General features: G+C 39.9%; 1 protein-coding gene across 1 annotated transcript in view; it reads right to left on the bottom strand.

Annotated features, from left to right (window-relative positions):
- LOC112401351 (teneurin-3) overlaps positions 1-24,939 on the bottom strand; it is a 200,643-nt gene that overhangs the window by 58,156 nt on the left and 117,548 nt on the right. The window contains exons 11-14 of the mRNA XM_024747546.1: positions 18,338-18,484; positions 5,076-5,292; positions 3,948-4,067; positions 2,887-3,148 (exon numbers count right to left, since the gene is read on the bottom strand). Coding sequence (XP_024603314.1) covers positions 2,887-3,148; positions 3,948-4,067; positions 5,076-5,292; positions 18,338-18,484 — 746 coding nt within the window. The remainder of the gene's footprint in view (positions 1-2,886; positions 3,149-3,947; positions 4,068-5,075; positions 5,293-18,337; positions 18,485-24,939) is intronic.

The raw sequence follows: 24,939 nt of genomic DNA, 5'->3' as shown, positions 1-24,939 counted from the left end.
CAATTCATTTGGGTTAAACTGTAGCAAATTCCATATTCATGTTGGAAGGTAATAGCACATACTCATAATTAGTTAAACACTGCGCTTCAACTCACCACTGATTTTTGATATGATGGTACATGAACTAATAGTTTCAAGTTGCGTAAATTTTCCCCCAGAGAACAACTAATGTGTTGTCGAATGCACACAAAAGACACTCCATTTGTACTTTCTGAATTGAAGCGAGTGTAAGAAGTTAACATAATTACCTGCATAAGAATCATCTCCTTTACAAATTTAAAAAATCAAAGTCTTAACCCCACAACGTACGCATCGCTGTGCCTTGGTCAACGAATGCCAACAAATTTATCCCGACATAGGCAAAATATATTATGCCAAAACATTATTTAAATGTTTTGAAAAATTTATGTTACATTGTGTATAAAATCTATCCAAGCAATTCAGATCCTACTTACTAGTGATGCTATTAGTTTGTTTAATAATAATAGCTCTTCCTAGGCTTACGACATCTACTGTAAAGTGCAAGACTATCTATGTTTAAGAACCTACCCCAGGAACTCACCACTTTCTCTACTAAGAATTAAATAGCATTCTCAAAGGCTGCCTCAGACTGCTCTATGACTATTCATTATTCAGACTTAAAGGACTACTTTTTCGCTTAGAAAAATCTTAGAATAGCGATTCAGTGTTCAGTAGTGTTCTCGTCCTTCCAGTTCCTCTCACGTGAAACGGTTAGGAATGATGTATATCTGTCATACAAATTTTTTTTAAAATTTATTTATTTTTGGCTGTGTTGGGTCTTCGTTGCTGCACGCGGGCTTTCTCTAGTTGCGGCGAGCGGGGGCTGCTCTTCGTTGCAGTGCGCGGGCTTCTCATTGAGGTGGCTTCTCTTGTTGCGGAGCACGGGCTCTAGGCACACGGGCTTCAGTAGTTGTGTCACGTGGGCTCAGTAGTTGTGGCGCACAGGCTTAGTTGCTCCGCGGCACGTGGGATCTTCCCGGACCAGGGCTCGAACCCGTGTCCCCTGCATTGGCAGGCGGACTCCCAACCACTGCGCCACCAGGGAAGCCCTGTCATACAAATTTTAATAACTTAAGTAGAACCCATGCTACTGAGGGTATAGCTGTCACTTTCGATATAAACAATCACGCAGTTGGAAGTAGAACAAAAGAAGGGGCTAAACAAACTTCCATTCGGCCTGTGAGTCAGTGTTGGCAGGAAGCGGGATGTGATGCAGTCTAGCAGACGGAGAGGGCGCTGCTATGCTGTAACAGACACGCCGATTTATTACAGTTGGCATTTTCCTCACCAGCCACGCTGACTGAATTCAAACACAGACTGTCTTAAGCAGAACAGTTTATGGAGATACAGAAACTTCCTAGAGCTCTATTAGACTTAGGGAAACCCTTACGTTTCAGATTGACAGTACTTTTGTAGGACTGTAGGGTACAGGGTGAACCATCTGAACAGAACTCACTGTTCCATATCATTGGGGTGAAACACCAGTGGGTTAGTTTGAAAAATAGATTTTGTGACTCTTGAATGGCCCTGAAAATATAAGTGATGGAAACCTCAAGCATATCATTTATTTCCTCTTAATTTATTTCCAAAATAATTTCCCATAAATTTGATAGGTTTTCCATAGGTAAGGCAGTCTTTCATGAATATATATTTCTGTGGTCTTCTAGGAGTTACTCCTGTATTTCAAAATATCGTGTTATTCCTAATTTCAATAACTGATTACTGTCTTTGTCATCATTAGCCTATTTCCCTGGAACAAGTATCTGCAGTTTAGTTCATTAAAACGTGTTTCTTAATTTGACCGTATTTTTTGCATTAGTGGGAAAAGTAAATCCAGCCCGAGCGGAAAAACCAACCATTAAGCCGATTTTTGCCAGCTGCCTGATCTGTAAGCTCCATCCTTGACTTGGCTAAACACGCGGAAACCACGTCCTCCCAGCTCTACCTCCAAATCTGTCTAATCCATTCCCTCTTCCTCATTTCCACAACCGGTATGATTGGTGGGCCCTCTGCCTCGGGGTGCTGGGTCTGTATGGACGTACAGTGAATACGATTCTGTTCACTGATCTGTCTCCTTCTATTATTTTATGCATTTTGTCACTTGAGTTAGCATTAGAGAAATGCTGAAAAATCTACATTGGCCCCCTGGTTCCATGTCATCTAAAGAATTCAAGGTACCCATTGTATGGTATTTCTGGGCCATTCATTACCTGCCCCAGTCTTTCCCCATAAGTGTCCTACACCTTTAAATTGCTCACCAGTTTTTATACAACAGCATTTGTTTTTACCACCATGCTATCGCTTACACATTTTCTTCTATCTGGAATATCCTTTCCCCTTTGAAGGCCAGCATCTTCAGTGATGTTTTCCTTGGCTTCCTTAGGAACTGAGCTCTCTTTTGAACTTCCATAGTTCTTCATTCAAATCTTTATCACATGTAGAATGGCTTACAATAACCATTAAGCAGTGAGATATTCAGAGTGATGACCATGTACAGTAGCACTTGGTACAGCGTCAGTTAGGAGGTCAGGTACAGGCACTAAAACCTTTTTTGCAATGAATGAATACATGAGCAAAGGCATTTTTAGCTGTCGAGCTTAAGCTGTTTTCCCATTTGGCTACAATTAATACAAGATACAGATATAGCTTGAGGAAAAAGTATTTTTAATAGATCTTTAAGGAATACCTAGATATCTTACTATAGAAATACCTATCCTTGTACATACACACACCACATTCTATATGTCATTCTATAGAATTATTTAGGATAGCACTGGAATTCTGTAATCCTGTAAAAACATTCTTTGGAAACCCCATGATCTGAAAATGGTTTATATAAAAGCAATGCCTGCTAGAATATCCTACCTGTGTCTCGGGAATAATGGGACTGTCTTCAGGAGAAGATCTAAAAAAGGTGGATAAAGGTGATGACACAATGATAGGATTCGGCCTCACGAAGCCACTTAGATCACAGCTGGGAATGTCATTCTCCTCTTTCTTCATGACGAGGGTATCCATCACATAAAAGACATTCCATGGAATCCACACAGTATGATACTGAGTGAGGAACGGGGATCGTTCAAATACCAAAGTTAGAGAAGCCCCGCCATTCGCCACCAAGTCAAACCTAAGAAAAAACAAGACATGCTTAGTGAATTATCTGGATCTCATGCAACTCCAGTCACTCACCTCCCCAGATCAATATGCTTTATAAAGAAAAACTTCTTCTCCCAACGTTTATATGAAATAGTTTCAAATCTACAGGAATATTAAAAGAATTATACAATGACCATCCATATGCCCTTAACTTAGATTTACTAATTTATTAACATTTTTCCAAATTTGCTTTACCTATCTACCTATCTACTCCTTTTCCAGAACCATCTGAGCGTAAGTTGTAGATATTACAAAATCTCACTTTCAAATATTTCAACATGAAGCTTCTAAGACGAAGAACATTCTCCTATAAAACCACAACACTATTATTATGCCTTAGGAAATGAAATCAACTTTTAAAGACCTATCTGAGTATATAACTTTAAATTTCTGCCGCCACGTACTGTCACAGATTTCTGGAGTCTAAAAGTTGTTGCAGTTCCGTATTAGAAGGGACAATAAAACATGCTGGGTGATACAAGCATGCCTAGTCTTTATTATTATTTTTTTTTTTGCGGTACGTGGGCCTCTCACTGTTGTGGCCTCTCCTGTCGTGGAGCACAGGCTCCAGACGCGCAGGCTCAGCGGCCATGGCTCACGGGCCCAGCCGCTCCGCGGCATGAGGGATCTTCCCGGACCGGGGCACGGACCCGTGTCCTCTGCATCGGGAGGCGGACTCTCAACCACTGCGCCACCAGGGAAGCCCAAGCATGCCTAGTTTTTATACTTAAAATACTTCAAACAGAGACAGGGTGTTGGGATTAACTTACATTCCATCCTGGCGGGTAATAGTATATCCATATTCTGGGTAATGGAAAAATGAGACGTTCACTCCAATAAGTGGTGTTCCATCAGCAGTTAGTACTTGGCCTCTGATGACGGATGCAAGGCTGTGGGAAAAGTAGAAAAACTAGAATGAACATTTGTCTTTTCAGGCCAACATTATCATGATGTAGAGATAATTCAATCTAAGGATAAAATAACACTACTGCATGCACTTGTATTCACAGAAACCAGACCTGAAATACTCCCAAGACAATGTTCCTTCTAATTCATTGTAATCCACATTCTCGAAATGTCTGGTGTTTACCAGGGGTTTTAATTCATTGCAATCTGGATTTTGGAAAGTTATCAAGACCAATAATTTAGAGATGAAGTTTTAAAATTATAAGCTGCAGTTTTTTCATGTCATATACCTGGTGCTTACATGAAGGAAAGTATACTTTCCAATTAATTCCAAGGCAATTGGGAAATCTACAGGGACCAAAAAGTACAAGATTTAAGCAGGCAATAAGGAACATTTGTGAAACAACTTTTAATCAACTGCTGGGTCTAACTGCATTAATGCTATTAAACTGCTGCAGAACCAGGAGTTCTGGTGTAAATCATCTTCTTTTGCTCAGTGAGACACAAGACACCTGCTTTCCCTTACTGGTTTATTTTCAGGTCATTACTGCTCTGCAAAGCACCAGTCCAACAGCTTATGCAATCTTACTGCCATGCCGTTAGCAGTTCCATTACATGATTTCATAATTTGTATTATTTAGTGAGCTCAGCTTAAAAAAAAGTGCACTTCTGTTTTGCCTTTTGGAGTCTTTTCATTGCTTCTTTTGAAACATTTCCAACTGTGCTAACAAAAATCAACTAGTTAAATGAAGATTTATTGACTCCTTAATGGGATGTCCTGTTATGTTTCAGGTACTGAAATTGACAAAGTATGGGAACTATGTCAAAAATGCTTGAAATGCGAAGTTTGGTGAAGGATGTGCCAAACGAGGAGAAACTGCCTTTTAAAGAAAGCACTTTCCTCAAATTCACAGTCATCAGCATTTCATATAAAGGGCTTCTCACTGATGATAGTATCACTACAAGTCTATGTAAGGAAAAGCTGCATTAACCTCTTATTGAAAGGACTGTCTCCGGGTATGACATGGGTGCTATCAGATCCTATGAGAAAACTGATTCGGTCATAGAAGGGTTTGGCAGCTTGCTGAGATGGTGATTGTAAGCTTTGGCTAATGATATCCTGGGGATCAGGTAATCCGCGACAGTAGGGCTGATTTTGGCAGGAACTCTGTAAACAGCAGTCAGGATCCATGCAGTCAATGAGTCCATCTGTAGACAGAAACGGAAACCAGTAAGAGAACTCCTCTTTTTCTGCTGTGATGTAGAGCACGTTTTGTTTGTTGACTGGCTTTTTCCACATCAAATGATTCGCTCCCCCTATCTGATAGTCATTTCTAGGAGGCATACTTTTTGAAACCAAATGAAATACAATACCTGCAGTTGCTTTCATAGACAGTAAATGTTTGGATTGAAGATGGCTGAAAAAAAATCATATGATGTTGATTCTGAGTAAAAAATAAAAAATGACTGTTTAGAACAATCCATCACATGCAGACCCCGTTTTATTGCTCTTCACAGATATTGAGTTTTTTACAAATTGGAGGTTTGTGGCAACCGTGTGGAGCAAGTCTATCGGTGCCATTTTCCCAACAGCATTTGCTCACTTCGTGTCTCTGTTACATTTTTGTATTTCTCGCGATACTCCACTTTTGCATTATTATTATATTTGTGATGGTCACCCGTGATCACTGAGCTCTGATGTTACTATTGTAACTGTTTTGAGGTGCCATGAGCTGTGCCCATACACAACGGTGGACTTAATTGGTAAATACTGTGTGTGTTCAGACTGCTCCAGTAACCGGCTGTTCCCCCATCTACAATTTGGGAAAAGGTCAGAATATGAAAGTCCGTGAAATACATATACAGAGTAACATATAATGAATGAGATTAGCCAACCACCTTTCAAGGAAATCATTTTCCCAGGGGTGGTAAAGTGTGTTTCGTATAAAATTAAGGCATCGCTCATATTTTAAACAGGAACCTGAGCTCTTAATACACATCCTTTAAAATGCAGATGTTAATAAAAATGAGGCTAATGTAAATAAGCCATACTATTGGAAATGGTAAGAAACCTGTCACTAAAAATGGACCTACACTGCTGGTGACATAACAAGAGTACTGGGTAGAATCTTCCAGAGCATTCTCCAGGAATATCAGAAGGAAACTACATTCAATGGCCCATGTAAGAATTTTGTTTGAAACATTTAAACCATCCCATTAGCAGATAAGAGTCAGGTTATGATGGTTGATGACATTATCCTTTAAGGTCATTTTTCAGTGACCAGTTGATACATGAAGTTTGATCTGCTTGGCAATTTCATTTCTCAATGTAGATTAATAAAAACATTAGTTTCCGAAGACTTTAATTACCTTTGGGAGAATAGACAAAAAATCATTATAAAATCTTCACACCTAAGTTTTAGGTCTTGGTGTGACCCTATTATGGCAAACTCAGCTGAAAATATCTAGCTGACCTATATATTTTATTTACACAAGTGTTTTGAAATAACTTTTATTTTTAGAAAAACCACACTAGTCATTTTTTTCTTTTTGCTTTAGGCTACTCTTATTAATAGAACATAAGCTTGCCCATTCATTATCTGACAGCAAACTGAGACAAAAGAAAACAGACTAAATTGAATTATATTGCCCAGTCTAGAATTAGGTCAACAACACAGATAAGGTAAGAAACAGATGAGGAGCCTGGCTCCCACCTGAAGAACGTCGTCAACACTTGTGGTTTCTCCTAACATTCATTTCCCCTTCTTTGTGCAACAGCTCTGAACTTTCATTTGGGTACCCAGTTCTCCCCAACTCTCAAGTCTATGTGCATATTTCCCTTTGTGCTTGGTTCAGAAATGTACATGTGACCTAACTTGTCAAGCCAGATTGAATTTCAGGAACTATCTAAAAAGCAATCCCGCCCCATCAGCTCCCATCCCCCCAGGCTTGGAGCTGTAAGGCTGTGAGGCCAGGGTTGTTGCATCCCTCTTGCTGCCACTACAGCAGAACCTGTCTGGGAATGGAGTCATCCCAGGAGAGGCAAAGTCAAGAGCTGGAGACCTAAGACAACAGGTCATAGTGACACCTTTGGGGCTTTTGCAATAAGCTGACCCTGACCTCCTGAGCTTTTCAGTTCTAGAAGCCAAAGCATTGCCTTCTTCCTTAAGCCTGTTTGGGTTGTGGCCTTTCTGTCACTTGAAACTGAAAGAGATGCAGTTTATCCAGAGACATTAACTAAAAATCTATTTCCCTTATACTTGAAGAAAAAGGCTTAATACGTAAAAATTGGAATTAAATGTATGGTGTTGGAGTCTTTTTACGTTACTATTGTAACTTTTTGACACCATAATTTGACATGAAAATGTATGAGTCAGAATTTCTGATAAGTAGATCTTATTACATAGTTTTTTTATTATAGCTACATTTTCATGTAGATGTCTCTTATATTTCTAAAAAATGGGTTAATTACTTGAAACTGTATATTTATTCTTTGACAAAAATTTAAAATCATGTTTAAGAAAGTCAAATGAAACTGAGCTTTGAAATTTCATAGAAATTTATCAAAATATTGCTTTCTTAGCCAAAAGGCCACAAAGATGAAAAATGTCTAAATATTCTTCAATATTTCTAGTGGAAGAAAGATGAAACTATGATAGAGGCTTATTTTTCAAGAGGATATGTTATAATAATGCAATATATTGCATTTTTCTCCATCTGTCTCAAAGAAATAGAAGCATAGTTATGAAGATTCAGATTTTTAAAATCGTAGATGGTTGACCTATTGCCCCTAAATCATTTTTAGCTTCAAAAAACAATTAAAAAAAACCCCATTCAGTAACAATTCATGATCATATGTTGAGACTTCATGAGGAATCTTTAATCTGTTTTATGATGTATCTAAGAGCTCTGACTCCATGGATTTAGAATGGGGTGTGCATATGCTCGGGAGAGTAATTCCACACAAATATTTTATATTCTTACAGGTTTTTCCCTTACGTTCGTTTTTTAACATAAGTAGAAACTACTTAATGGTGAAAGTACTTCCAAACATTATATTTTATCTCCATTAATCTGGTAAATTAAGGGTTAAATCCCCCCCCCCACTTTGTCCCCCATAATATCCCCACAGTGTCTTCCTTTAGGCACTATATGGTACAGCTGGCCAAAGAGGAATGCTCAAATTTCATCATTCATCTTTGTTAGTTTATAAAAAGCAAACATGCATCTGGCATGTAGTCTGCAGGTCATAAAACTGCATGAGATTGACACCTTCTGAACTAATCAGTTGGGAATGCATTTTTACAAGCCTCTCTGCTAACATCAATCAGAGAAAGAATCTCATTTTCAACAGCCGAGTTGCAGGGACACACGGTTTGTTATTTTTCTGCAGAGTTTATCAGTGACTCGCCTAAGCAAGTGACGGATGGTTATGAATCTGGCTTCCTATAAGTCGAGAAAACACTTTGCATTCTTTGTCTATACTCACGTGGCTAGGGCTATCTAGTAAAACTAAGCTGATTACCCACTTGCCCAAATGTATACGGTAGTAAAAGTGACTTCGTGGAAGAGCTTCTCAAAATCATCAACGTTTCATTTTAGTCTCAGGAATATTAGGTCGGCTTAAATTGAGATTGGTGTGGAAGCCTTAGCTAATAGAATTAACCGTAAAAAAATCTAAAGAAAATCAGAACTGTTCAAAACCCACTGAATAACAACTCCAATGATCAGTTAAGAGCCCCTCTTTCTCCTGGTTAGGCTTTGCAATGTAAGTGGTACTTTGATAAAGACAATGAGTATGCTTCCTTCCACTTAATCCTCAATGTTATTGTTCTGTTATCATTTCAAAACATGTTCTCATCTTTCTTAACCCTTTCACTGGTTTGTAACAGTGGCTGGCAAACTCATTTCATAAAGGGCCAGATAAAAAATATTTCAGACTTTGTGGACCATATAGTCCCTGCTACAGGTATCTAGCTCTGCCTTTAGAGCTCTAAAGCAGCCAGAGACAATATGTAAATGAGCGGGTGTGACTGTGTCTCAAGCTTATTTACAAAAACAAGCTTTGGCCCAGGGGTAATAGTTTGCCAACCTCTAGTCTTGCTTTAAAGTTTCTACCCTGCCCTATTTCCTTATAGTCTTTAAATCATTCTTGATTTTTTTTCTGGCAAATTTAATGCCTATTTTGCTAGATAATTAAAATGTCTGACTCCATCTTTTCCTAGTCTACCCTCTATGCTGGCTTTGATCTGCTTCTGTCTTTTAAGCAGCTATGGATATTTTAACTTGTTTTTTAAAACCCTGACATACTGACTGGATAAAAAGTCATGAATTTCCTTTGAATGAATTTTCATCTTTACTCGAAAGATAATTAATGAATGCCCACTGCCCTTCCCCACAGTATTTGGAAGCCCCTCCCCCGCCTTCCACTTGGAGGTAGAGGTAGAAATTCTCATGCAGTATTTAATCTGTGGATTTTAGAATTTTCAAAGTGTACGGGTATACCTTTTGTTGCTCTTTTAAGTCACCATTCTGTAGCATGCATGAAATTCACTTATTACTGAATTGGGATCATGTTTGCTTTTCTATATCTTCTTGGTTTGTCTACAGCAGTGCTTTCTTGGTGGCTTTATTCTCTCTATGTTCGCAACATTTCAAGGCTCATGATTCCAGGCTGATCATTCTCCTGAACTCCAAATCCACAACCGGTCTTCTAGATATTTCCACGGGCATCGAAAACTTAACACACGTCTAAAGCACAGCAAATATGATCTTCTCTGAACACTCGCTTCCTCTGCATTTCCTATTTCAAGGAATGGTTCCACCATCCACTCACCCAGTTTCTCAAAGCAGAAACCTGAATGTCAACCTTGATTCCTCTTCTCCCTTTTTCTCTGCACCTAATCAATGACCAGATCCTCCTTTTCTCCACCCCAAACATCTCTTCAATCAGTCTATTTCTTTCCATTTCACTGAAACAACCGTTTAGACCACATGGTCACTTCCTGACAAGATCTCAACAAGGGGTTGGTTTCCCAGGCGCCAGTCTTGTCCTAGCTATTCATTCTCAACACTTAAATCTGAGTAATCTTGGTAGAAATCAAATGTGGTTATTTCACTTCTCTAGCTAAAATACTTCCTTTAATTGGTCCCTGCTGCTTTCTGAGTAGTTAGAACTCCTTAACCTGGCTTACAAGACCTTTGTGATTATTATTTCCTCCGCTGGGAGACTTCTCACCTGCTCTCTTATCCCCCTCCCCAATTCCTTTAGCAATCAGCTCAGACAATGGTCTCACGAAGTTCCTTGAGGGCTAATCTAGTTCACTGTTGTAGCACCAGAATTTAGGACACATACCTCTTGGTACCAAGTACGCATACAATAATTTTGCTGAATGAAGTGAAGAACCAATTCAGTTCCTAGAGCTTATGAGATCTAAACAGGTCAAAATGATGTCTTAAAAGCACAGCAGAGACACGTGCTGATTTTCTTTCATCACCTTTTTCCTGCCCTCAGACACTATGCTAATCCTTGAATTCCTGTTTCTATTTTTACTCTAATAGGTATCTTTACATGTTCTTGATGAACTGGACATTAAGCAATCCATACAATTACAAAAAGTATTAGAAGAAATTATAGGAAATACTACACATAAGTACAACTTATGTATGTACTTATAAAGACAAACAACCCAGAATTCATGAAGGAAAAGTTAAACCTTATAAACATTTACCTTGTAAAAGTTTATCATTTGAAAATTTCCGCATGATGAAAGACACCATAAACAAAGTTAAAAGTAACGAAAACTTGGGATAAAATATCTGCAACACACCTCATAAAGAACTGATAAGAAGAATATACAAAGAACTCCTAAAAATTAAAAAGAAAAAGTCAAGTAACTCAATAGAAAAAAATGGTCAAGAAAAATAAATAAGCTATTAGCAAAAGAAGAAATGCAAACAATCAAGGAACATATATAAAGATCATCAATCTAACTAGTAATTGGGGAAATGCAAATTAAACAATAAAAATGGAGTCATTTCCACCCAGCAGACAAAATTCGTATTTTTCATTTTGTTGGCCAATTTCGCTTATGTACAACGATCAGGTACAGATCATGAACATGGGGAAGATAAGCGCTATCCCACCGATGAAGTGCACAATGGTGAGGCTCACCTGCAAGGCAACTGGCAGTAGCTACCAGAATTACAAATTAAAATTACCCCGTGACCCAGCAACTTCATTTCTAAAAATCTGTCCCAAAGAAATATTTGTACATTCACAGATTTATATGCAGATATACACACACAGATTCACTACAGATTTGTCTTTATACTAAGAGCAAAAACAAAGAGAAACAACTAAATAATTATTAATTAGTAGTGGTAAAATTCATTAGGACAACCGTGTTTCTATTATAAAGTAGGAGATAGGCCTATATGTACTGACATGAAAAAATCTCTAAGTTACCCTCTTTGGCAGAATCAAATTTAGAACAGTACCTATCCCGTTTACGTTTAAAAACATAAATGTGCAGCTAAATCCACTGAAGGAGGCGTAGAAACACGCACTCTTTAAGTTGTTGACAGGGGTTACTCTTGACAATGAGAATGTAGCACTCGTGTATGGTTACTAGTAATAACCCTCCCCAGGAATGCAGAGGTTCTTAACATGGAGAAAGGGGACACTTTCTAAAGAGGTTCTGTGCGATGCCCTTTGTTACATTGTGAACCTTGCGGTGGCAGCAAATGGTAATGGGTGTAAAATACAGGGGAGACTTTTAGTTCCAGCCTGTGTGGCTCTGATTTTCCTCTCCTTCTAAAACTCATTCAAAAAACAGTGATCAAACCCCATGTTCCTTGTGTACTACCAGGAGGCTACTGGGGTCCTTTACTTCTGAGAGCACAAGCTGGACTTTTCTTTCCTAGAAGGGGATTCCCAGGGCTCTAAAACTTCTGTGGATAGCAAAAGGGTTCAGAGTAACCTGAATCTCTCCCTCTAGTAGGATCTCATAGGGTTTTTCGAATGAATAGTAATTCCCCCTGCCCCAAATCATCCGCCAGGTTAACGTATTTTAAGGCTCTGAGACTGAGTGCCATTCTATATTCTGATATCTGGATTCTTTTTAAGAAGTACTTAGGAACTCTTGTAATCTCCTCCCTTCCCTCCCTCTTTCTTCTTTTTTTAAACTATTTTTCCCCCCTCTTCCTATTTCTGTTACTATTTTATTTAACTTTTATTTTTCAATATGTTTTTTTAAGAACACAATTGTCTCATCCTCCTGCTAGGACTTCTTAAAAATCTATTTCCAAATATTTCCCTATTTTCATTTGGTAAATCTCCAAACTTAGACCAGCTCTGTCCATTCATCACACTCATTGAGGCTTACATTAAAATTTCATTCATTGTTTCCCTCATTTTCACTGCTAGCACACTCCTGCTTTCTCCTGCAGTTTGAATCTTTCATTTGTATTTTTCTTCCTTTCTCTCTCTCTCTCTCATTACGGTTTCTTTTTAATTTCTAAATAAGCTCAGTTGAATCTGAGCTTATTTAGAAATTAATTCAGTTGAATTGTAATCTCTACAATTATCAACCTCTGAAGATTTAAAAAAAGCCTGTTTTAGATACATCTTCCTGACATCTAGCCCCACGAAGTAGCAACTCTGAAGGACAAAGAATAACTCTATCGTCTTACAAGTAAGATGCATCTTTCCTGGCAGGATTTATACTTTGACACTCTACCATCTTGCACAAAATTTAGGAAGAGGCTTTAAGTCATTCTTGGGCCCTCAACCATCCAATATGCAGGAGAGGGCTTGCATCCCATGCCTCTGGTCCCCACAGGGGAGCTATCCACTGGAGGACCAGACAGGGAAGCAAGATGTCAGAGGAAACTCTGACGAGATCTCCCGAATAAGAAGGGCAATGGGAACATGGTAACCACTGCCAGAGACAATATATTTTGGAGTAATCTTCTCATTAATAAGCATCTCGAGTCTCTAAAAAACAGAGTTGTCTCTGGCAAGCTGCTGCATTTTGATGCTTCTACAGTGGGACCACCATATGGGGAGCTACTGAAAGTCAAGACACCCCCTATTGAATGAGATTTGTAGTAGGGTGACCAGGTGAAACTGACGATGCGTACAGAAGTGTTTGGGAGAGAACTGAGAGCTGCCTCGTCAGTCTCAGGCATGGAGAGCATGTCAGGGGAGGCTCACCACTGGTTTCCTTGTTCTCAAGTGAGAAGGCTGGAATTTGGCGGGGAAGGGAGAAGAGAGAGACTAGAAGACTCCTGAAACGAACAGAGTTCTTCTAGCCATATGAAATGGTTATCAGTACACTGTCTGGTTACACTAAAACCAAACGCTATTGACAGCTATTTACATTCCGATAGTGGAATCTGTTTTTCTGCCTACCCACCATCCTTACCCCTTTATTCTGGAGACAGAACTTCAGTTTCCTTGTAGGGCAGGTGACCTAATTCAGACCAATGAGAGTCGGGCTCAGGCCAGGCCCAGGTCTCATGTAACCATTGAAAAAGGTGTCCTCCCTGCACTGGGCTTGTTATGCTAGAGGAATGTAAACCTCGAGCTGGTGGGAGAGACATCCAGAGAATGGTGCCAGCATAGAACAAGCAGAGTTGACAGATGATTAACCCAGATATCTGTTACCACTGTCTGTACGCCTAGGTGCAGTTCTCTCCAAATTTGTCAGTTATATAAGCTGAGGATGGGGCAGTATGGAGTCACTGTCTTCAACTCCACTCCAGACACACAGCATTTACTAGGGATCAGTTCCCATCTCTTCACCTGTCTTTTCTCTGATCTTAGCGACTTCACCAGCAGAGTGAGTTCCGGGATATGAACAAGACGTGGCTCAGTCTAGAGGGAGGATGACCTTGTAGGTGAAGATAAAGCTGAAGAAATATGTAAAAGCCAGGTGGAGGCCTGCAGCGTGGATCCCTTGCTCAGAAACCGTTTCCAACGAGAAAAGGATATCTTGTCCTTGCTTCCAAAGTGCCTACAGGCCCTGTGTGGAGATGTTCGCCACAATTCGCTGGTCCAGTGACCACAAGTTTCTGACGTCCACTGTGTGATTTAAAAGTTGACTCTCCCATAGCCCACCTCTGCCCTGATGTCTGCTCCAGCTGCCTCTGTGCGACACCTGGAGCTCAGATTTGAGAAGCAAAGGGGGAGACACCTTGTTGAGTCCACAGAGAGTGGGGATCTTTGTCAAGGCCTTTATGGTGGGTAAAAGATGGTCTTAGTTCTGAAAAGCTAATGAGCCTGTGTATGCAACAGCTATTTATTTGAGCCTTAAAGAAACAAGGTCCGACTGAACAGGAGATTCACTTCTCATGACTACGCAGGTGCTGCAAGAGTAGCTAAAGCCCCTCCGGAGGCTACTTTATTGGTAGCCCACCTCTCTTGGTCCTCATTGCAGATTCCCCTCGAAGCCTGCTCTTCCTCATGCCCGTTAGAGACATAAAGGGGAAGCTGGCTCCACAGGCAGAGAGGGTCACCTGTTTAATTTAAAAATAAATTTATTTATTTTATTTTTGGCTGCGTTGGGTCTTTGTTGCTGCGCACGGGCTTTCTCTAGTTGTGGCAAGCAGGGGCTGCCTTCGTTGCAGTGCGCGGGCTTCTCATTGCGGTGGCTTCTCTTGTTGTGGAGCACGGGCTCTAGGTGGGTGGGCTCAGTAGTTGTGGCATGCGGGCTTCAGTAGTTGTGGCTCGCGGGCTCAGTAGTTGTGGCTTGCGGGCTCTAGAGCACAGGCTCACTAGTTGTGGTGCACGGCTTAGGTGCTCCGCGGCATGTGGGATCTTCCCGGACCAGGGCTCCAACCGTGCCCCCTGCATCGGCAGGTGGTTCTTTATTTATTTAGTGAGATCCATAGGTTGGGGATCTTTAGGCTTAGGCAGTAGAAATGCGGTGAAGTGGATTTGGTAAAGGAAGGTATATTTTGGAGGCGAAGGAAGATGCTTGGCGTAAGAAAAAAATATTTATTTAGCCGTATGTGGCTGTCCTTTCTAAAATTTTTAAATATATCTTTTTCAGTTCTGGGAATAGTAAGCAACTTTCTTTGTGTGTGTGTGTGCGTGTGCGTGTGTGTTCTGCAAAGTTCTTAAAGTTGTGTTCTACAAAATTACTCAGACTAGACCAGCAGCTATTCGTATGATACGTTTAATTTCTGATTCGGGCTAAATCAACCTCTCTTCATCTTCTCCTCCTCCTTAGTTACTTAATGTGTTAAATCAAATTACTTATAGCTACTTTCTGGCTAATGCACCATTTTGACATCAAACTTAGTTTAGACAATAGATCTCTAATGGTACAGTTCCTACGTATCATAGAATTTCAAGTATAGTCCTTATTTTAAACATTCTGTTTTATTGTCCTCATATAATGATAATGATATCCTTAATTGCCAGATTATGTGTCTTGAGTTGGGGTTTGGTGTGGAAAATATTGTCTGTATACACACAGCCCATGCTTAAGTTCAAGGAACCCTCTAGCTTGGGTTATAAGGCACCCAGGTTACAATCTCAGGATATAATAAAGCTGGCACTGAGATTCCTGCTCAGATCAACAAAATTAGGTTAGGGACAGGAATACAAATTATATGAGATAAGCAGAGAATCCACATGAGGGCTTCTATCAGCTCAGATTTCCCCTTGGAGAGGCAAGTCTAGAGATAGCCTAGCTTCAGGCTAAGAAGAATAAACAAGGGGGGAATGAGGCCAATTCACAGCTGATAAATTTTGAGGAAAGAGAGAAACCTCCTTAGCTGATAACAATACTAAAGAGTTGATTAGCCCCTCAGTTACGCCGCAGCGTCTCTGCAGACTTGGCCCTGCAGTTTGCTTCCCTCTGCAAGAGTCTGTAACCTCCTCAAGGTAAATCTTTTAGAAGACAAGTGTGAAATATCTGATCAAGGAGGAAGGGAAGGGACTTCCCTGGCGGTCCAGCACTCCGCCCTTCCACTGCAGGGGGCATGGGTTCGATCCCTGGTCGGGGAACTAAGATCCCTCATGCTGTGTGGCAAAAGAATAAAAAATAAAAGAGTAATTTTAAAAAAAAAAGAAAAAAAGGAGGAAGGGAAGCTCTCCTTCCTCCCTGGGCAATAGAACACAGTGGGGTAGGGGCTCCTTGGGGGAAAGCAAGGAGGAAAGTTGCCGTCTGGGCTGGGGGTCAGAGAGGACTGATGCTGTGGTTCCTAAGACAGGCACATGGGCGCGCTGAGGAGGGATCGGGGCAACCGCATATCATTAGGCAGGAGGGGCTGCGAGGGTTAAGGACCACCTAAATCTATCAGGAGCAGACAGCAAAGGAGGCTTCAGCTCAGAACCAGTGGCTCAAGTTTCTCAAGAGCCCAGGTTAAAAGAAAACAGGGAAAATAGTGACCAATGTGCTAGAATGAAAGGGGAGAATTGCAACTCTTAGGAAGTTGAGACACAAATAACGTTTGGTTTCAGAATGACCGTAGTGTGTGTGTGTGTGTGTGTGTGTGTGTGTGTGTGTGTGTGTGTGTGTGCGCGCGCGCGCGCGCTGGGGGCAGGGGGGAGAGCTGACAGCTGGTTCTGGCACTGTTTCTGAGAGAACAGTACAGGGCAGGCCTTGTTTTTACTGTGTTTCCCTTTATTGTGCTCCAAAGATACTGCATTTTTCATACATTGAAGGTTTGTGGCAACTCCGCGTGGAGCAAAGACCAGCGCGCTGTTTTTCCAACAGCATCTGCTCACCTTGTGTCTCTGTGTCACGTTTCGGTAATTCTCACAATATTTCAAACTTTTTCATTATTATATCTGTGCTGGTGATCTATGATGGTTTTTTTGATGTTTGATGTTACGACTTTGATGTTACAACTTGCTTAAGGCTCAGATGACGGTTAACCCTTTTTAGCAATATTTTTATATTAAGGTATGTACATTGTTTTTTAGACATAAGGCTATTGCCCACTTGACAGACTGCAGTATAGGGTAACTTAACAGTGGAGAGTAAACGTAACTTTGATATGCACTGGGAAACCCCACAGTTAGTGGGACTTGCTTTATTCTGGTACTTGCTTTACTGCAATGCTCTGGAACCGGACCCGCAACATCTCCGAGGTCTGCCTGAAGTTAGGTCCACTCTATTTGGAAAGGAAAAGGCCATTCAACCTTCTCTGACAACCTTTTATGAATTTCACCCAGTCAAGGGGAGCACTTTTGAAAGCAAAAGAAGGAAAATAGGATAATAATAGCCGCTACTCACAATATAATATATCCCCGGCAATACACTAAGTACTTTACAAACATTCTCTAGCTTAATCCTTCCAGAAACTTCTTTATCACTCTTTTATACATGAAGCATTTGAAATGTAAAGGGATAAGAACCTTGTCTAAGGTCACATGAGCACTACGAGTTGGAGGGAAGATCTGACTCTAAACCTGCACTTTTAACCAACACTATATTGCCCACGTGGACACTCCCAAAAGGGCAGGTGGGACGAAGGTGGGGGTAGGGAAACACACACTAACCCACACAGCAGGTGACCGCAGAGGTCCAGACAGAAACTGCATCCTTCCGAAAACCTCAGTCCCAAAGGGACACCAAAACTGAACAGCTCCAGGGGCAAGTCCTCCATCACTGGAGACAAACGCTAACTCTCACTTCTCTATTCTCTGAAATTGAAATACACTAGCACGGAGGATGTGCGCAACGGGGAAAATACTTATTTCTTAACCCTGGGCTTATATGGGGTGGAATATCATAATCCTTTTCACAGGGTGTAAAGTTAAGGATAAAAAGACACTGGAGGTACAGCTTCAAGGGGATTGCTTTCTGTTCCTTTTTTTTTTTTTTTCTTTTCATCCAGGCCTTCCAACAGAAGAGCTTGGGAGCTGTCTTGCACCTTTTGGAATGTTGCATTATTAAAATACTGCTTTAGAGCTCCCAATCTACAGGGTCCTAAAAACTGCACCGAGGAGAACTGTCACCTGGAGATTACCACGAGGAATGGAGAACAATGTACATTACCCGGTAGCTTGGTTACCTTGCCTTTTCCCTGAATGACGATAATCTTGCATTTGTCTCAGGGAAAATAGGGAGCAAAATCACCCTATCAGCACTCATACATTTTTCAAAAAATTTAATCTATGGGGATCGGATTTTTTTTTTTTTTTTTTTTTTTGGCAACAGATAACCAGGTACCCGCGAGAACTCATAAACCTGAGTTCCGGCACAAGCTCGCTTTCCTGCTCAGCGTCTCTTACCTCCCTCATTGTCCTTGCTATCTGTGCAGAGGGTCTCCATGGCCACGTCACACCCTGCTCCCCTCCACCCTGGCTGGCAAACACAATGCCAGCCGTTTTGGTCCAGTGTGCATCTTCCATTGCTGTTGCACAGACCGGGGCACCCCTCTGTCAAAAGAGACAAAGAAGGACAACAGAAAGTGATCTGAGTATTGAAAGTTTTTGCACCTCAAGTAAACAAATGAGGGACACTTAGTGGGAACAGGCCTTTCGAAACAGCACAAATACTGTAATTGCACATGGACAGAAACAGCAACATTATCTGAGGCATCTCATCCCCATCCAAGTGGCATCTTTGATTGGCCTGACCCTTGAGACACCACTTACCTGTGCAGGACAGAAATACCTGCAATGATCCACTAAATTGCTGCAGGCCAGACAAAATGAACTTAAATTTTTTTCCTTTAGCAAAGCGACAAGGTTGGTTGTAAGGCGTGAAAAAGCGTCACAAAAAGACCATCTCAGAAGCCCTAGAAAAGACCTTCAATCTGTTGTAAACAACACTGGCCACTGGTTAGACATGCCTTCTTAAAAGCGCCTTGTTGCTTTCAAAAATTCCCTCTAATTTCAAAGCATGAAAGCGGGTATGAGGATATGAATGATGTCGGAAAGAGAACATTAGTTTTATCTGGTCTCAGAGTTGCCGTATATTCATGTGAAATTACAGCGCATTAAATAACTGCACAAAGTATAGGCCAGTATTAATGACTATACTTTATGCCGAGGATACATTCCTTTTCACAGAATAAGCAAAGCCCAGGAAATAGTGAAGCAGCTTAGCATCTATTCTAACAGACATTAGGATTCAGGCTGCATACGGATGGGATAGGACCGACAGGATTTCCAACCGAATGTAATAGCTGTGCATATTTGATTACTTAGGACGGACAAAATGAAATACCATAAGGACCACAGTAAAACATCGATAGACCGAACAAAAACACGGTAGTCACGTGCTTCAAGACAGAGCGCGAAGAGTGATAGTTTGTGACAATCTCCCTAAAGCTTTTATGCTGTTACCTTTATATCCTATCTTGTCTGCTTTTATGGGCAAGGAGGGAAAATTTGGGAAACAATGAAAATAATTTAATATATCCAAAATCTATAATTGTTTCAGCCTAACATGACATTAAAAAAAAATTCTGCCCCTTCCTACAGATGATAACTGGCATGCAGCCAACATGATCTGTTTATGAGGATGACACTTGGGTAGATTCTGGTGCTCTTGTCTATGAGCGTGACACGACACTGACAGAAACGAGGATATAAATGCTCTAAAATGGCAAGAATAATTGGCTATTAATCAGATCTCTTTGGAAAGAATTACTTATAATTTGGCATAAAATATATATTAGTAAAAAAAATACTTGCTCTGGCAGGTGGAGTTTGTTCTACAGCTTCTTGTAAGTAGAATGCTACTCTTGTTTTGGTGACAAAGTTTAAGGGAACAATCCGTTTAAGGATGTTTATTTTAAGTCTGGATTAAAAGAATTATTCATATCTTGGCTTCCCCTCCTCCACTGTGGAACGTGAAATGAAAAGATCTCAGAGACCTTCTGTCTCTTAAGGTTAGCGTTGACAGAAGGAAGACCATTGTGACAGTCTCTTGTGGCTGCGTATGATGAAATTACACTTATGGACACCATCAGGTCAGGAGAAGATTAATTTTGCTGCTTCTTTTCCTTCAGACAATTACCATCTGTATTTACGGATTATTCAATACCTAAAAGGTGAATTTTCCTTATGGATGTTTCTGTTTTGTTTTTAATGAAAAAAAAAATAAGGGGTTTAACTGCCCCACTGACAAAGATGTGCAGCAGCTGACTGCCTGCACACAAGGAGTTATTACATGAAAGCCTGGATATTGTCATGAATATTTTCATATTCTAATGAAAAGCACAAACAAGGAATAAAAAAATAGGTAATCTGAGGAGCAAGGGAAAGGGAATTTTCTCTTCTGAAAAATATGGTTTTCACTTATTTCTATGATAACTGAAGACAAAGAATCTGCTGTTTTCTGCTGAGTGGTGTTACCATTTCTGTTTTCTAGAATGCACAGTATTTTGTAGTTGTTTTAGAAAATCACAAAACATAAATTATATCACATATATTTCGAAACACTGAGAAAAAGCCAAAGAAGTTTCCATATGAGGATAAATGAGATTTCTCTCAACATATGTTAACCAGAATCTTCTTTAGATTGACAATTTCTTATTCTGTGATAAGAGTGAGCGTTCATGATTCTTTGATTTAGAATTTAAAGCTTATGAGCCGAATTGCCAACAATGAAGATCTTAAAGCCAAAAAAAACCAAAAAAACCAGAAAACAAAACAGAAAAACCCAAAAAACCAAAAAACAGCAAATTACTGTTATCTTCAGTTTTTGGTTCCAGTGAAAACTAATGTTTTTACATAGGATGAAATCTGCAATAACCCAAACTTATAAAAATGAGACACAGACATTCAAGTCTCAATACTTTAAATCCAAAGGATTTCACATAATGTAAGCCTGATTTATAATTTACAAAAATATGCATGAAAACAGTCTATTTTCATACCTAGTGAAAGCTAATACACGGTTATATAGAGATATGTCAACAAAGAGCAAGTATACAGTACCTTTAACTATCTTATCCAAATAGTGAGCTTGAGAAATTAAAAAGGAAAAAAGAACAGACAGACATTTCAGAAGTGTCACATGGGACAAGGAAATTTTCAGAATTTACATGCAAATTGAGTAGCTGCAGCTGACATAAGACTCCCATTACATGACAGAGATGCACTTCATATCTTCTAAAAATGCAATATATTCACGTTTTAGAAAATGTAGCCACGATTCCAGGATATGCTCAGCATTTTCAGGAAAAGTATGCAGATAAACTAACACTCCCTTTCGCAGATTATTTGGAATGGACTCACCCTGATCCTTCCCGAGGTTATACGAAAGCATAGCTAAGTAGAACAAATGGAATCAATTCTTTATTACTAAACAATTTTGGAAATTTACAACTATGAGATCTACAAATAATCAACTTTTTTGGGGGGGGAGGTGAGAAAATAATTCTCTTTTTTTCAGTTCGTTTTTAACAAAGTAGTTTCATAAGGGTCACACAGTGGAAGGGCAGAAAGAACACACCGAAGGCCCAGAGGAGCCATTTATGTATGTTCGGATGCTTTCTTCAATCTGCAAGATAAACCCACAGAAATTCTACTTCATTCACCTTCTCTCTTGAGTTACTTGCATATTTACAAATAATCAAACGTGGTTAATAAAGAAGAAAAAATAAAGAAGGAAACTGAGAGTCCTTGAGCAAATTTAATACGGTACCGTGTAAGTTCTGTAGAATATGATTACCCAGCAGCCCCTGACTACATGTGAGATGCACAGTGATGTATCACGTACACAGTCCATTAAGAAACACGGACTGAGATCTTGTTTCTTTTCAGGATTCATACAGGAATAGGCTCTGCTTCTCACAAGAGCTTTGCTGGAACAGTCAGGATGAGGACTGACGTCTTTTACTGTACCTGTCCATTTAATCTTTCATGAGCTTACAATTAGCCTACACCTTTCCTCTTGAACAGAGGCATAAATATCCCTCTCCGTTCACTCACTGGAGAGACCTAATATATTCTTAATAAGCCTCAAAGCTTCTTGCTTGGCCAAAATTCATACATCCTTAATGGTCTAAAATTGCTTTTCAAAGATGCTTATGTTGATTATTTTTCATTACTGACATATGCAAGTGGTCGCAGGACTTTTAACAGAATGATTTCAACTATAACTTTCAGGTGAGCTACTCAAGTCTGGTAGTTCTGTCACGTGTGTAAACAAAACCACAAATGGTTTAGACCCATCTGTACCGTGTATATAAAAGGATGCCTCACTTTGCCACAGGATTCCATCAGAGGCTTCTGAACTGCATATAAAAATAAGCATGTTTATGGCCAACCGACAATATATAGCAGGAGAAATTAAGGGGGAGGAGAAACAGTGTCAGGCACTAGTCTGAAATTACAATTTCATAAAAATAATTCTTTTCAAACATTAAAATAAAAATGTATTACTGTATAACATCATTCATATACTTTCTTAATAATTCCTTCCAAACATTATATAATCCAGTAGTCCCATAAGAGCTCACTTAATACGGAGGATAAACAAAGTGCCTTTAAACACTGTGGAGTTTCTGGTTCAGCTAGGGTAGTACTTCTGAGGGAATTCTTAGTTTATGAAAATTAATAACACTGATCAGAGTTGGAGTATAAGCCTTTGGCTTTTACATCGGGTCCACTTCAGTTAACACAATCAAAGTAAGGAATGTAATTAATTCTGATCTGGATTAGTAGTTTTAAAGGAGGAATAAGTTAGGATCCAGCCAATCCCATTATTTTAGCAAACAGAATCAATTATGCAAAACAGTGGATTATGGGTAAAGGTAGGTTTGTCATTGGGCCAAGGGAATATCGAAAGTGGAGCCGAAATTAGAAAACATTTAAAGCATACGGCAGGTCAAATTTTACATAAAGCTTTACATATTAAAAATATTTAAAACACGTTTTGCAAACAGTTGTAAAACTAACCATAAGAAAAGTATCTGTACTGAAGAAAAAAATACAAAGATGTGTCATTTGCATTTTATATCACAGGGAATAGTTGAGGCTGATAGTTTAAGACTAAGAGAGAAGGGGAGGAAAACCCACCACCTATATTTTGGCCACGTAGAGTAAAATTTCCGACAATACCACAGAAGCCTGGCTCTAAATAATGAAGAAGTTAAAAGAAGATGTCCGTATACGAGGTTCAAATAATTATTAAAGATAATAATTGCAACAATAAAAACATCATTATATGAGCCACTACAGGAAATCATCAGAAAAATGCAGGTATGTTGTAAAAAGCCATTAGCAACAATAATTGTAAAAAATAATACAGTATATTTAAAAAATTAATACACTTATCAATTGCTGAAACGCAAATTAAGTTGCAAAAAAATCACTTTGAAAATGAACAACCGTGTTCTGACACTAAAGGAAAGTCGTTCCTATTAGATCTACGAAGAAGTTTTAAATTTGTTTTATAGAAGAAAACTCTTATAAATATGAGCTCGAGACATATAAAATGGAGCCCTTTAAAAACTGTTCTCCAGTAAAATGCTGTATTCATAAAACACTTTCCCTGGAGTTTCAATTATTGATCTTTTTTTTTTAAACATCTTTATTGGAGTATAATTGCTTTACAATGGTGTATTAGTTTCTGCTGTATAACAAAGTGAATCAGCTGTACACATGCACACATCCCCATATCTCCTCCCTCTTGCTTATTTATCTTTTAAGAAGACCCCTGTGGGGTACAGGAGGTGAGTGTTACCGTGTTTCCTATAAGATAGCGGTTCTTAATCTTTCTGGGGTCTCAGATCTCCGAGACAAGTGGTGAGACTTACGGATTCTCTGCGCTCGCCCCCTGAAAAACACGCACACACGCTCATAAGTGCCGCTTACGATTCTAGCATTTCAGGAGCTCTGGTTCCGTAACCTGCAGATTACAAACACCTGGCGATATATTTTTGAGTCCCAGATTTCTAGCTCTAAGTGCTTTATATCATTCTCTCATTTAATCTTCACCACAACCCTACGATGTAAATACAGTCACACAGTAAATACAGATGAAGAAAGGAGGAGAGAGGCAGTTTGTACAAGGTCACGGGCTAGCTGTCTAGGCTGTCTGGCTCTGGAGCCTGCTCTTAACCGCTACGTCATAATGCCTCTTCTCAGACATTTAGAAACAAACGGAAATGTTTTCTTTAGTAGAAGCAATGAATGAAAGGACCTCAGAAGTGCTGCGCAATCTTTCCTGACCTAACGTGAATCTCAGCAGATACTTGCTCCCAAAAGCCATAGGGTTAGTACCACCATCTTTTCGACGTCTTCCACAGGCTTCCTTGGGAAAGTGCCAGGTGGATCCACCTTACGTGGCAGAAGGCAGGCGAGTGTCTTCAAATGCTAGGGCTCATCCGATACACAGTCATCCCAGAATATTACAAATGAAACAACGGTGCCAGTTTCGAGCCCATGCAGTGGAAGTCCTTGGTCTAATTGCCGGTACAGGTGGGCAAAGGCTCAGTGAAATCTGAGGTGTGGGAGAAAGGTCTGGCTCCTCAAAAGAATTTTTATTCTACGATTAGCTCATAAACCTCCAATATCACCAAAGCAAATGACTAGTACTGTATCCTCTTCACACACTCCCCTCTAGGTGCTTCTTTTTAAAAAGAATTCTTTCTCTTTTCAAGGCCCCTGTTTACCATACTTCCCCCCCTTTACTTTTGGGGAAGATGCGTGGGGATGAACACAAACTGATTTACTCTTGTCTGTGCGGCTGAGTAAAGGACACGGATTCTACAGCCCCCCGGGAAGGAGCTGGCTCATAGTCTTCTCGTACCATTTTTCGTTCCCAATGTGGAGTAGGGAGGAACAGCATCTTTTTGGAAATTCTACCTACATGCTGTGGCCTCATCTGCTTATCTATCAAAATTATGGGCAGCCCTGCTCCCTCTGTTTCCTCT

The sequence above is a fragment of the Neophocaena asiaeorientalis genome, unplaced genomic scaffold (assembly GCF_003031525.2).
Source record: "Neophocaena asiaeorientalis asiaeorientalis breed wild unplaced genomic scaffold, Neophocaena_asiaeorientalis_V1.1 scaffold683, whole genome shotgun sequence".
NCBI lineage: Eukaryota > Metazoa > Chordata > Mammalia > Artiodactyla > Phocoenidae > Neophocaena > Neophocaena asiaeorientalis.
The sequence above is the reverse complement of the archived record's forward strand: the minus strand, read 5'-3'. Positions and strand labels throughout refer to the sequence as shown.